The sequence below is a fragment of the Salvelinus namaycush genome, chromosome 22 (genome assembly GCF_016432855.1).
Source record: "Salvelinus namaycush isolate Seneca chromosome 22, SaNama_1.0, whole genome shotgun sequence".
NCBI lineage: Eukaryota > Metazoa > Chordata > Actinopteri > Salmoniformes > Salmonidae > Salvelinus > Salvelinus namaycush.
In genome coordinates, this window is record NC_052328.1 from 3,276,673 (window position 1) to 3,291,422 (window position 14,750).

Sequence of the window (14,750 nt, forward strand, 5' to 3'; positions counted from 1 at the left end):
AACAATGACGCATGCTAAAACGTTTAAAAGTTGTCTCCAGTCTGGTGAGGCTCTTTGTTGCTCGTCCATTAGAGGGAGAAGGAGAGAAAGTGTGCTGGTTTATTTCAGCCTGAGTGTTTGTGTGTGTGCACCACTGTCACAGGCGTGGAAGAGGGGGCAAGGCAAGACAATGTTCCAGAGGGAGGGAAACAGGGACTTGTCTAAAGTTAGCTTCAGTGGAAAAAAACCAAACCTCTCGTCCTTCACTAGGGGGCTCCAACCAAATACCCGACGACTGGAAAAAATGACAGGACAGTTGAATCATCTGAGCTCTGCTTTGTGATAGAAAACAAATGTGGTGCCAGTCTCGCCTTACCCGCCATCCCGAACGCACAAACACAACTCTGTGCTTCCAATGCCGCCTAGTCTCTGCTGACCTCTGGGTTATTTCTGGTCTCGACTGGCCTGGGCTTCAGTCTGGAAAAGTCACTTTGTGGGTCTTGCCCCAAGGAATGGATGGGGTTTTATACTCCCCCAGCATCTATGTTATTTACTCATACAATAGGACTTTCATGGACCCTTGTTCCTTTCAGCCCTCCTAGCTGGAAACCTCCATTCTCTCTCCTCCCTTTCTTTGTTGGCCACATCCAGATGTCCCGCTCAAACCAGTTGCCGTGGCAACCCAGCACAAGCATAAATGTGAAAAAAATTGTTTTGTCATGTTACGTTTTTTTTGTGTGCAGTCGGGCAGATTGGCCATCTGGCAATTCTGACAAATGCCAGATGGGCTGGACAATTATTTTTGGGGGTAGGTTTGTCAGAATTGACACCCCTAAAATATATTTTTTAAATAAAAGGTGACATGGCCCATAAGCCTGTTAATATATTTTTTTATTACGATTTTTTTGCATAATTTCTTTGTTAAACTAATCTATAATGAGCCTTTGGCTGCTCAGTGGGCATCGGCCGGCTCGGTTCTCTGACTGAGCTGAGGTCACGCAAACTCACATTCAAAGTCAAACGCGGCATCAGCCGCTCCGACTGCTCCGACTCTGTCATCAATTAGACAGCCAAGATCATGGATCATAAAACATTTTTAAAAGGTACCTATGAATGCAGAAAGAGCACATTATACATTGTCCACTCACTCAAAACGTCCTGTTTTTTTGGGCGGCTAAAACCATGAATTGGTCAAACAGTAAAGTGCATTATCTTCATAATTCCTGTAATGAAAGTGCCTGTCCTGCCACTGTGCTAGTTTCGCAGGAGCCTGCTTCTGTGATGAGCGAGCCACTCTTCTCTCCCTCTATGAGCTCGAGTGAAAAATCCGTTCTGGTCGTTATAACATTTCAAAATGCAATTGCAGGAAAAACAAAGCTTTGGATGATTTGCCCCTGTCAGAGAGGAGGGTCTCCGCTTTCTGTAGGAATCATTTACATTTCTCAACTCAATAGCATCTATTTTACAACCAAGATATTTGATATGGCTTTGAGATTTGGAGTGGCGCGCGGTCATAGGCATATATAGGTCTCATGGGTAATAGTCTACAATTGCGTGTTTTGTTTTTTTAGGACATTACATTTACTGGTGGATCATGAATTTTGCAATTCGTGTGATATGTTACAAATCCAATTTGTGCAATATGTTACGAATTTGTTGTGCTTAAGATCCCAGAGTGCATCTTTAACATCGTTTGAGTTTTCACTTCCTCAGGTGTTGAACCCCAAATGTTAATATACTTTATATTAGTTAGTGTACATAAAGATGTACGTAATTAATCTCTATTGAACATAAAATAAATCTTGAAATTCTGGAGTACTATTTTGACAGTAAAATATAGCAAATATAGTCTAATTGTCAACCAAAAATTCATGACAATCATCTTATTAGGTTGCACATCAAAATACATTAAATCATGCATTCCTGCTTGGATGTGTTAGATTGAACAACTTATGTCTTGAATACATTAGTAGTCCATTTATTACACTTCCTAATAAAGCACTATTCATTATTTTATAAGATGATTACTCATGACTTGGGTCCGACCAATTCATGGGCTGGTGCCACAAACTGTAGAAGATAGTGGCACCCGGGGAAAATATTAGTCTGGAGCCCTGTAATAGTAATTAAAACTTAAGGTAGGTGTTGATTCAGGGGAACAGATATCCGGGCACTAATTTGCAATATAGCCTAAGTCGTTAGCTTGGCATTTATAACGTATACGGCTTAAGCAGACATACAAAAAGAGGCACAATGTGACAGGATAGAAGATGCTAAGATAGATAGAGAGCACGACAGGGAGGCAAACTGTAACGGGTGTCGTCGTCTGAAGAGGAGGAATCGGACCAAAGCGCAGCGTTGTAAGTGTTCATGACTTCTATTTAAACTGAACACTAGAACAAAATAACAAAGTGCAAAACGAAACCGAAACAGTCCTGTCAGGTGCAGAAAACACTAAACAGAAAATAACTACCCACAAAACACAGGTGGGAAAATGCTACCTAAGTATGGTTCCCAATCAGAGACAACGATAGACAGCTGTCGCTGATTGAGAACCTTACCCGGCCAAAACAAAGAAATACAACACATAGAAAAGTTAACATAGAATGCCCACCCAAATCACAACCTGACCAAACCAAAATAGAGACATAAAAAGCTCTCTAAGGTCAGGGCGTGACACAAACAAAGGTGAGTTGGCGGCCCACGCATTGATGTGGGCAGGTGTGGATAATATGCCAGGGCCGAAATATTGTCCAAGTCCGCCCCTGCCCGCAATCCTCCCCTGTTACTTTCTAGTGAGTGCAGCAGAGGAGTAGGGGGTGCTAGGAATCTATGGGGTTTTCCTACCACCACTCGCACAATGAGTGGGTCTGTGAGCTGCCTGACCTTGTTGGGTTCCGATTGCATTACGCTTTTCAGCCCAAATCTGCCATCGGTCCCATATATGTCTATGCTAGCATGCATATATAATCTATATAATGAAAACGACCCCATTAACTCCTGTCAAGGCATTTCATTCAGACACCTGTCACATAATTTATTCTGTTCCATCAGACGGAGGATAAAAAATCTGTTTCTAATCGATGAGGCTGCTTCCCCCATAGTTTGACATTGTGATTGGATAGAAAGGAAAGGAAATAATGTAAAAAGAAACATAAAGCAAAGGGGGAACAATGTTGCAAGATACACATCCTGCAACACATATACACATCTAGTACAAATCATTCAAGAACTTAATCAACGCAATAAACTAGAATGGTGTTCATTCTTCTACACGTCGACTGTCTACACTTTTACCTTCCAATTATCCTCTCATCATCCCTCAAGTTAGACTTATACCACAAAGAACATAACACTTTTAAAACATTGATGGGGAGTTGGGAACTTGTCCTGTATAATGCATGACTAGTAGCTACAACACAAACCTATAAGAACAAACCAGCGGATTTCACTTTACATTATACTCTCTATAGGCCTGCCTGTGTCAACTCCAGTTGTCATCCCAGTGCTCAAAGAATCAATTATGCTGAAATGAAGTTTCTGCTGTGACCCAGGGCTCATTTGCGAGGCTCCGCGGGGCTGAAGGGTGACTCATGGCCTGACCTTTGCATGGCCCTCGGATGACCTCCAGCTGGGGGTCTCGGCACTTGGCACGGAGGAACTCGCAGCGCGATGAGAAGGTCCTGCCGTCCGACGCGCACAGGGGCTTCCTGGGACCACCAGTACACTCCATGTTACACTCCTTATCCTGCTCTACCCGCAGAAACTGAGAGAGAAAGGAAAGAGAGGGAGGGAGAGGCAAGAGGGAGAGATGGACAGAAAGGAAGATGAAAAGGAGACAGAAAGACAGAGAGCAAGATAGAGTGGAGAAAGGGACAGAAATAAGAGAGAAGTGTTAAACATGCTGAAGAATCATTACACTGAATAATTTCATTGACCTCTCTGCCAAAACAGTTTAATCTTCTCAAGCAGCAGGTGTGATTTCAAAGGGAATATTAGTTTGTAGCCTAAATACAGGGTGTGATTGGGGCCTGTGTAGGGGCATATGCCTTGCAGAACCATATTGTGAGACTCTTATGCCAACAAGGTACAGCTGTCCATTCATTGCCTAAACCAAATATAGTAATTGACAGTTCCTTTTTAGCAGTCTTTTCTAGTCGTTATTGGTGGTAAAAAGAAAACAAGCATAACATCCTCTCATTGATATACAACCCCACAGACACCCTGGTGAAACCGTCTCTATCACAGGACTGAGGAGAAGCTGTCAGTCACAAGGAGTAGCCATGCCTTGTCTTGTCCCGGGGGTGAGGGGGTGGAGGGGGAGGGGAGCTGGATCAGACCTGAGTGACGCTTCCTGCTTGCCTTTTTTTCGTGCCAACACCTGCGCAGGAATTCACCTGAAATCCCTCCAGATTCCCGATGGATGTTTGACTGAGGCGTGAAAAGAGAGCAACAAGGATGCAGCCTCCTGACTGAACGCATCGGATCACCTGTGTCAATGCCACCATTGTGTCTGCCCACCGCAAGCTGAAACCCCCTCGCTGGTCCACACAAAGGAGCAGGCAACAGGCTGTGACTGCTATAATGAATGGGAAGACACTGAATGAGAAAGTGGCTAAATAAACTAGAAGTCTTGAGGGTTTTGTGTGACTTAGAGTACAAATGTGTGGGTTTTCATGGTGTTGGCTTGATTCTTGCATGTTCTGCATGATATTCAGGTGGATTGAACAGTGAAAACAAACTGTTTTGTGCCCTCTCCTGTCTCCAGAACACACGCAGGTGTTGTTTTCATTCATTTAAATCCAATAGTAAATGCCTGTCTGTGGACTTAACTGTCCTCTCCTGACACTTGAATTCTATTGTATCTTAAGTCATGTAAATATTGGACCACTCAAAAAAAGCATGAACAGTTTTTTGTTTGTTGTCATTGTAGGTACGCACACATACACATGCAGTATACACACTCCTGAACAGCCGTAACCTCCAACACCCACACACACACACACACACCTACATCTACAAGTTTCCCACACCATATAAATCCATTGTTAGCGATCAAATGACAGGGCAGCGGGCCTAGAGAGATGAAAAAAGGAAACATCATCCATATAGGTGGACGGGATGATCACTAATAAAATAAATTAGCTTTGTCTGACATGTAACAAATGAAGAGAGACTTGACGTGCCGAGGGTTTAGGGTTGTTAGCAGATGGGCCTCTAACAGTGCTCAGAAGAGGAAAGCTGGAGGGGCTGCACTGCACCTGGAAGAGCGCTAGCCTGGATCACGGCATCGCCCATGGCCGGGGGAGACAACCCCCTCTGTCATCTCTGATCATAAATCTCCCAGGGAGGAATCAGAAGAGAGAGGCCAGTTGAAACACATTGAGAAAGCGAGAGGAGCCACGAGGGAAGACTTGGATTAAATAAAAATAAAACATATTTTTACAAGCCCCTGTCTGTCTTGCTTCCCCAGCTGCCTTTAAACTGATGTGTTGTCATTCTTCAAAAAAACATTGATCTGGAAAGCTAAAGGGAGTAGAGGAGATGAGACGGTGGAATAAAATGTTTGCACGTGCTACAGGGGCCCCACGTCTGTTTTCACAAACACACCCTGTGTCTGAGTCACGACTACAGAGTCTCTGCAGCCGTCCTTTCTTCCCTCCTCCTTCTCCCCTCTCTCACCCACTTGGAATATTATCTTCTGGATTGGGAGATAAACGATTGTCAGTGAATCTTTTAAGCCCACTTCCTCTGTCTTGGTTTCCTTTGACTGATCTATGCAAAACATCCATCTGAATGTTCATCCAATTTATGAATATCATCTTGAGAAGAAAAGAGGAGGGCTTGTTGCCCATTTTTTTGTGTGTTGGGGGTCTATCCCTAACCCCCCCTTCTCTTCCTCCATGTCTCTCATCTCTCAGTTTCTTGGATCGTCTGCACCACTGCTTCTGACTGACAGTCTCCCACAGTCTTGGGTCAGAGAACTCTCTCACCCCTCCCTCCTTCCTTCCCCCCCTCCTCCCTCGCTGTCTTCCCTTCCCATCGTACAGAAACAACATCTCCCATTAGGGCTTTCCCCTGCAGCTGTGACCTCCATGCACCCGGCCGCTCTCTTTCACAGCTCCCCGTCACATTAAGGGCAGGAGGCAAGAAAGACTGGGCAGAAAATGGCTTTCTCCAAGACCACAGCCGTAGCGGGCCAGGATCAGCTCTGACAATGATCAGTCTGTGTGTCCTCCAGACTTCAACCCAGACCCAGCCCACCACAGCAGGCTAGCAGCCCCAGAGACCCACCACAGCCCAGAGTGCTACTGCTGCCCACCTAGAGAACCAGACCAGACCATCATTATCAACCACAGCCAGTGGGCCTGACACTCCCCTGACATCTCACTCCAACCTCATGGCAACCATCACACACCATACCAGGGCCTGGGCCACAATGTGATGGATTGTCCACTGCATCCCCACTGTGAACAAATGTCAATTCAATGTCTATTCCACCTTGTTTAACATTTTTTTTATTATGTGGGAACAATGTTGATTCAACCAGTGTGTGCCCAGTGGGTCTGCTACAGCTAAGTGCATGTCTCTGCCCTCCGCTCTACTGTGACTTACGACTTCTTCATAGAAGGAGAAGAAGAGAATTCATGCAAGACAGACCACTTGTTGTGGCTTGAGTCCTTTTCATGTACCCTTTTGATGTGCCCATTTCTCTCTATCTTTCTAGTCTCTGTGTCCTTTTTAATGCTATTTTCTTAATCTCTGTTGGAAGATGCTTTTTGCATTAGCTAAAATAATGCAATAAGAGCTTTGAAGAAAAAGAGGGGGGATTGAGAAAGGGAGTGGGTGTGAGAGAGAGGATTTTTCTTTTCTAGACCAACCAGCATACAAATCAAATCCTATTACCTCCCCTGGCTCTGCAGCTTTTTGGGATTGAATAGAGTGGTCTGGAGGCGAAGCTCCAGCAGAGAGCACATTGTAGCCCAATGAGGGCCTTCTGGGCTGGGTTGCCCCCTCTTCCACTACTCCGAGAGGCCCCTCACACCACGGCCCCGTACAGTCAATGGGGGCCCCAGCTGAGAGCCGTCACAAATGTGTTAAATCGCCTTGGCGGGAGTTTCCTGCACCACCGCTTGGATGCAAAGGAAATCATTAGTTTCCAGAATGGTGGACAGGGAAGAAAGTGACAGCTTTTTAACCAGGCTATTAACTCAATCAAAGGCAAAGGCGTTTAATTGCTGTGAAAGATGTAAAAAATAAGAAGGGGGGGGGGAAAGAAAAGAGAAATCTGTGAAAGGCCGCTGGTAGTTTTTAATGTGAGATTTTTTTTTTTTAAGTAAAGAAATGTGTGCAGGTGCTAAGTTTCATGAATGACAAGGGGGCAATAGAGACCATGTGTTAAGTTAAAGCATTATTTTTCTTTTTATAGGTTTGTGCCAGAGGCAGGCATTGTTCTACACGTTCTTATCCGATTTAACCACAATTCTAGACAGGTCTAACACCTTTCACAGTACAATGACAAAAACATAACCTACCCAAGAATAACATAAGTGGCACATTGTTCAGCTCCCTAATAACATCAAGAGGGCATCGACAAATGTTTTAGGCAGAGAACATAACGTTATGACTATAACTAGTGTTCCCTGAAGGAGGGAAACGAGGTACAATATACTATGAGGTGTCATACTCTCGCGACTTTGATTGAAGGATCTACAATCACGCCTGACAAGGCCAATGATATCCGTGCCTTGCTGGAGGCCCTACCTTCCACAGGTGATAAGCGTGAGGCTTGGATTCATTCTTTAAATGTTTTATACCGCTCTTCAAGGAGCCCAGGAACGGGCGACGCCGGGCCAAACAGGTGTTGTACCTCGTTTCCCTCCTTCAAGTAACAGTAGTTATAGTCATAACATTATGTTCCCTTTCAGTCAGTCAACTCGGTACAACATACTATGGGGAAATATAATCATGCCCCAGGCCGACCCCAATGAATACTATAAATGAAACGTCCCTTGGCAGACCACCCAGACCTGACCCAGCCAGATGCGTCAGTCTGGCTATTGCACACAAGGTGCGCTGCTTATTGACTTTCCCCTGTCAAAGCCTTAAGGACACTGTGTGCTACACTGGGAGCAGTGACATCCAAGCAATAAAACCTCACAAAAATGTGTGGTGATACCCAACTCGCCGCAGCACAAATATCTCCTACAGTCAATCCTTTAAACAATGGGCATGTGACCTCTGTTGCTCTTCAGAAGCAAAAGGAGGTGGCGAGATGGGAAATAGCCCAAAGGTAAGGACCTGGGCCCGGTTGCATAAAACATCTTAAGTATTTCCCTTAAGGGTTTACCTTAAGGAATAATTTGACCTTACCTAAGGGAATTGTTTAAGGGTGTTGCATAGAGCCCCTCAAACATTTTCCTTAGGTAAGTGGCATACTTAAGTATTTTTACAGTAGTTTGAAGGCATGCCCGGCAGAAAATATGTCTGGTTACCATGGATACGGCCTGATTCACTGACTAAACATCTCCTCAAAGAAATCACATTTATCTTGGTAGATCGCAAAATAGACATTTTACATGCACAGGAGAAACAAATTAATCAGAAGATAATAAAACACGTCTCTTTTTAGTTGCTTTTTTCTCAACTATTACTTTCTAGCTAGCCAGCTAGCTAGCTGCTAGCTAATGTTAGCCTACCTCAAAACAACTTGGATTTGGCTTGGAAACATGATAACATTTAAAAAGAAGGGAAATAATTAGTAGGAACACCTTTTGTCATGATTGTGATGTCGCCAGATTGACTTTAGATGCAGTATAACTTTAGCAAGCTAACTAAGATTGAGGGGACCGCCGTATTTTAGCTAGCTAACATTACCATTGCTAGCAATTTTTGACAAACTTTTCTCGTAACAGAAATGGCAACATTGCTATCTCTCTAAAGTAAATTTGATGACAACACAATTTGGCAAAGTTGTTTCCTACTAATTATTTGCCGACTTTAGCAATGTCATCGTATTTCCATGGCACTCTAAGTTAGTGTAATTCAGACAAAAAGTCACATTAGCATCCGAGGTGCAACCCTTGTCTCTAGGGCACAAATAAATATTGGATGCAGCTATGGTGGTACTAGCTAACTCATGTCTGACTATAACAGTGTACTAACTAGCAGCAACAAACTCAAGCCAACCCAGGGCCATAGCAAAACATGTCACAGTTGGTTGCATAATGTAACGTGTTTGTCTAATACAATCTGGAGCCAGTCAGTCTACATCTGTAAAGCATAGAATTAGCTTCCAAATGAGATTACGTTATTTCTCAAGCTATGTTTATAACTGAGGGATGATGACAATTGTTGACCCTGTTTTCCTGTTAGACAAAGTGCACAGTTGGGTGTCAGATGGATCCCCTGGTCATGAATAGATGCCGGGACCTACCAGAAGGAGCAAAGGTGGGTATCATAGCATGTCCGGCAATGTGATTGCCATTGTTGCCAGAGTCTCCCTTGACTCCTATGAAAAGGACACGCCATCATGAGGCCTCTGACAGTGAGCTGAGTTACTACCCTGATGACACAGGCGACTTCATCAACAATGACATTTTCCATTTTTTATTTTTTATAATTATATAAATGTCATTTAACTAGATTTTTATTTGGATTTAATGTAATGGACATACACAAAATAGTTCAAATTGGTGAAGTGAAATGAAAAAAAAAACTTGTTTCAAAAAATGATAAAAAATTCAAAATGGAAAAGTGGTGATTGCATATGTATTCACCCCTTTGCTATGGTGCATGGTGCATCCAATTACCTTCACAAGTCACATAATTAGTTAGATTGCACACAGGTGGACTTTATTTAAGTGTCACATGATCTCAGTATATATACACCTGTCCTGAATGTCCCCAGAGTCTGCAACACCACTATGCAAGGGGCACCACCAAGCAAGTGGCACCATGAAGACAAAGGAGCTCTCCAAACAGTCCAGGGACAAAGTTTTGGAGAAGTACAGATCAGGGTTGAGGTATATAAACATATCCGAAACTTTAACATCCCACAGAGCACCATTCAATCCATTATTAACAAATTGAAAGAATATGGCACCACAACAAACCTGCCAAGAGAGGGCCGCCCACCAAAACTCACGGACCAGGCAAGGAGGGCATTAATCAGAGAGGCAACAAAGATACTAAAGATAACCCTGAAGGAGCTGCAAAGCTCCACAGCAGAGATTGGAGTATCTGTCCATAGGACCACTTTAAGCCGTACACTCCACAGAGCTGGCCTTTACGGAAGAGTGGCCAGAAAAAAAAGCCATTCTTAAAGAAAAAAATAAGCAAACACATTTGGTGTTCGCCAAAAGGCATGTTGGAGACTCCCCAAACATATGGAAGAAGGTATTCTGGTCAGATGAGACTAAAATGTAGCTTTTTGGCCATAAAGGAAAATGCTATGTCTGGCACAAACCCAACACCCCCCATCACCCCGAGAATACCATCCCCACAGTGAAGCATGGTGGTGGCAGCATCATGCTGTGGGGATGTTTTTCATCGTCAGGGACTGGAAATCTGGTCGGAATGATGGATAGCGCTAAATACAGGGAAATTCTTGAGGGAAACCTGTTTCAGTCTTCCAGAGATTTGAGACTGAGACAGAGGTTCACCTTCCAGCAGGACAATGACCCTAAGCATACTGCTAAAGCAACACTCGAGTGGTGTAAGGGGAAACATTTAATTGTCTTGGAATGGCCTAGTCAAAGCCCAGACCTCAATCCAATTGAGAATCTGTGGTATGACTTAAAGATTGCTGTACACCAGTAGAACCCATCCAACTTGAAGGAGCTGGAGCAGTTTTACCTTGAAGAATGTCAAAAAATTCCAGTGGCTCGATGTGGCAAGCTTATAGAGACATACCCTAAGAGACTTGCAGCTGTAATTGCAGCAAAAGATGTCTCTACAAAGTATTGACTTTAGGGGGGTGAATAGTTATGCACACTCAGGTTTTCTGTTTTTCTGTCTTATTTCTTGTTTGTTTAACAATAAAAAAATATATTGCATCTTCAACGTGGTAGGCATGTTGTGTAAATTAAATGATACAAACTTTTTTCAAATTTTTTATTCCAGGTTGTAAGGCAACACAATAGGAAAAATAGAATACTTTCGGAAGTCACTGTATAATGTCCAGGGCATGATATATCTGAAGTGAAATAGAAAGGTGAACGCATAGATCAGGTTGGTTTCACCAGGCTAATCAGAACCAAAATTTCCAAAGGCACTCGCACATCTGAGCTATCTTTTTTGCAGGTGCATGGTAACAGTAGAATAAAATGAGAGAAAAGAAGGAAACCGCACACTGCTCTTGATAGTATCACAGCCTAATCAGAACCACCATTTATAATATAAACAGTGCTTTGTGTGTTTGTGTGTGTCAAATAACATTAAATGCCTTATTGAATTATGACTTTACAATGATTTCAGAGCTTTTTAATGGAAATTAAAGACAAAAATATTGAATATTGAACAAAACATTGAATTGCCAAAACTTAGAAAATATTCCATTGTCTCTGATCAGGTCCACATTGAGTAGACATCACTAGAAAAATGGAAATTACTATGAAATAATAAAATATTTCAGTTGTGTATATTCCTTGGTTTTTATTTGATTAGTTTATTATTTTTCATTTCATAAAGTAATCATCTCATCTCTACTCAGGCAATTGGAGTCAGCCAGCCAGGCCATCAAACATTTTGTCCTCCCCATACTGTACTGTTTTTATTCATCTTATTTAGCTAGCCTGCAGAGCTGTCTGATTAAATAATTGTACTTGTTCTTCAAAGTAGATAAGGCATACTGTCACGAACTGTCTCTATCCCTCTCCTCTTGTGTTGTGTACATTCCTCTATCATGTGGTCTATGTGGTCTGTGTGTATCTAACCTATTGTAGCAGCCGTAAAAGTGTATCCATCCAGAGATCTGCATACTGTATATGACAAGATGCCCATGTCTCTGCCCTAACAATGGGAGCCATTGTGCCAAAGGTGGGAAGGCAGGCTACAAGCGTAGGTCCAAAATAAGCCCACAGAAATGCATTGGGCTTATTTTGTACAGATTTTGGCAAGAGTGAAACCTCTCACTTCGCCTCTTCCTCTCTGATCCATCTAAGCTGGGGAAAAATGGCGCAAAAGTAAAAAATGGTCATTGTAGTTAATTACCATGTTTCTGCGCTGAACTAGGTTGAATATTTGCTCAATAAAAACTATAACTCCCTTCAGCCCAGCATCCCACATAGTACTTGACTTGATTTATTTCGTGAATGATTGGATTTCCTTTCTAGAGTAACAGTGCACTGGGTTCACAAAATAAAAAAAACGTAATGGAATTCATGTAACTGAACTGACGACGTCAATTACTTGTTTAGTATATGTTGGTTAATCGCTCAGCACTACCGACCAGTATCTTTGATGATCGGCCAGGAGCTGATCTACGCTGCTATGCCCATCAATGGGGCTCTGGCAAAGACCTCACCTCTTGCCTGCTCACCAATGGTCGTCAATGGGGAGAACAGAATTAGGTAGGTTTAGTCGGACAAGGCACTCAACACATCAACTCAACACATTCACAATGAGGTGATTACTAATAATACAGTACAGCACAAATGTCCAGTAACAGTAACACTATTTTCATTCCATGTGTCACTGATGAAATCTGCCTCAACTCTGCCTATTTCTGCAGATGGACTGGAGATGCTTTTGCTAGACGGCAGCCTCACTCGTTTGATGGGAAGACTATAGTTGGGTAGGTTTTATCTGACCTGTTCAATCTTTAACATAGTACTTGTTTGTGTGTATTTACTTGTTTGTGTGTATTTCCTATCCTAACTGCCATTGGTAATAAAACACATACACTATGTGTGTGTGTTCACAGAAACATGTATGGAGCCAGCACATGGAGACTTGAAAGATGATGTGATGAAGTCCAGACTGACAGACAGGCTTGATACATATGTCTCTGAATGGAGAGAGACCTGGCACTCGGCATAACATTTTTACTAGACACAACTTTTACTTGTATTGTCTTTTTTAGTATTGAATTGAGTGGTATCAGTCAATATCAGGAGGGAGAAACCCTGGGTATTCTGCACCAGGATCAGGGAACTCCTGTTGTATACGGGACACCACACAGGAAGGTATGACCACTCTGACATGTTTGCCAAGGTAGCCCCATTACCACCAGACAGAATGCTGTGAATGGCAATGAAAGATGAAAGGTGCACATTGTTATATTAGTAAAACACTGCTTCTACGGTATTATGTAAAGGCTTGTTTATTATATATGGACCTGTTACTACATTTGTTACTACATTTAAAAGTTATCAAAACACTTTGTTTAGAATATCTACATAAATTCAGCAAATGCATTCTTCTCATATCACTCTGTATGCTACTGACCTATTCAAAGCTTCCTTCGGCATCTCTTCATACATCTGCCTGTAGTTATTGAACTCAACCTGAAGGAAGTTGGTTTGTTGTGATTGAGTTGGGGGAAACAGCTACGAGCAAGGTTCTGACCGATGGGTGTGTCTTGGTGGTGGCAAAGGCACACCCAAGAAGCACCAACATCAAACCACACCCACAAGCCAACTCACGTTTGGCTTCTGTCATGGCCACCAGCATTTCTTGAGGAGCAAGCTAAAAAATGAGGCCAAATCAGTGGGTGCAGTTCCCCTTTAAAGTTAAGGAAACTTTAAGGGAAAAGATACAGGGAAAATGAACTTAAGATGTTTTATGCAACTGGGCCCATAGCTCATAGTCATGGACAACATCACCTTAGAGTCACCCGGGACGAACTGAGTACAGGAAGTGTGTACAGATAAAGCATGGAGGTCCCGAACACGTTTAGCCGAGGCCAAAACCATGAGCAGGTAGGTTTTTTAGAAGAGGATCTTCAGATCCACCGACTCCAGAGGCTCACAGGGGAACACAGTGCCTCCAAAACCAACGTTTAGAGACCCGTCTGATACGACGTACACCGTCTAGGAACCACACAACCAGGGGGTGGGCCCCCGGTGTGGCTCCGTCAATTCCCGCATGACACTCTAAGATAGCGACCATGTACACTTTTAAGGTGGAGAATGTCCGCCCTTGCTCAAAAAAGCTCCTGTAGGAACATAAGGATGTCCCTCACAGAGCAATGAAAAGTAACCAGCCCTTTATCATGGCACCAGCGCTCAAACGCTTGCCTCTTATACGCATACAGCACTCTCGTGGAGGACGCCTTTGGGGATTGAACGGTAGCAATAACATTCCGAGGTAAACCTCTAGCCATCAGATTGGCCCTCTCAAGGGCCAGGCATATAGGAACCTAATCTCCAGCCTTGCATGCCAAACCTGCACATGCGCATGGGACAACAGGTCCCTGCGCAACAGGAGTTGCCACGAGTCCCCGCCTAAAGGGCAAATGATCTCCTCGAACCAAGGCTGCCTGGGCCAACGAGGAGACACAAGAATCAATGATAATCCCTTCCGGCGCACTCTCTCAAACGCGGGCTGAATCAGAACCACTGGCGGAAACGAAGCCACTGGTGCACCAGAGCGTCCATTCCCAATGGGGCACTCGGGTCCCTCATCAAGAAAAATAGACTACACTGCACGTTTTCTCGTGATGCGTAAAGATCTACATCGGCCCTGCCAAACCTCTCCCATATCTGGGCAACCACCCAGGGGTGAAGTCTCCACTCCTTGCGGAACAACACCTGGTCCCTCAAAATGGG

General features: G+C 43.5%; 1 protein-coding gene across 4 annotated transcripts in view; it reads right to left on the reverse strand.

Moving 5' to 3' along the window:
* smoc2 (SPARC related modular calcium binding 2) overlaps window positions 1-14,750 on the reverse strand; it is a 71,843-nt gene that overhangs the window by 45,958 nt on the left and 11,135 nt on the right. For all 4 annotated transcript variants that reach the window (XM_038960227.1, XM_038960225.1, XM_038960226.1 and 1 more), the window contains exon 2: window positions 3,583-3,745. In XM_038960227.1, the coding sequence (XP_038816155.1) occupies window positions 3,583-3,745 (163 nt within the window). The remainder of the gene's footprint in view (window positions 1-3,582; window positions 3,746-14,750) is intronic.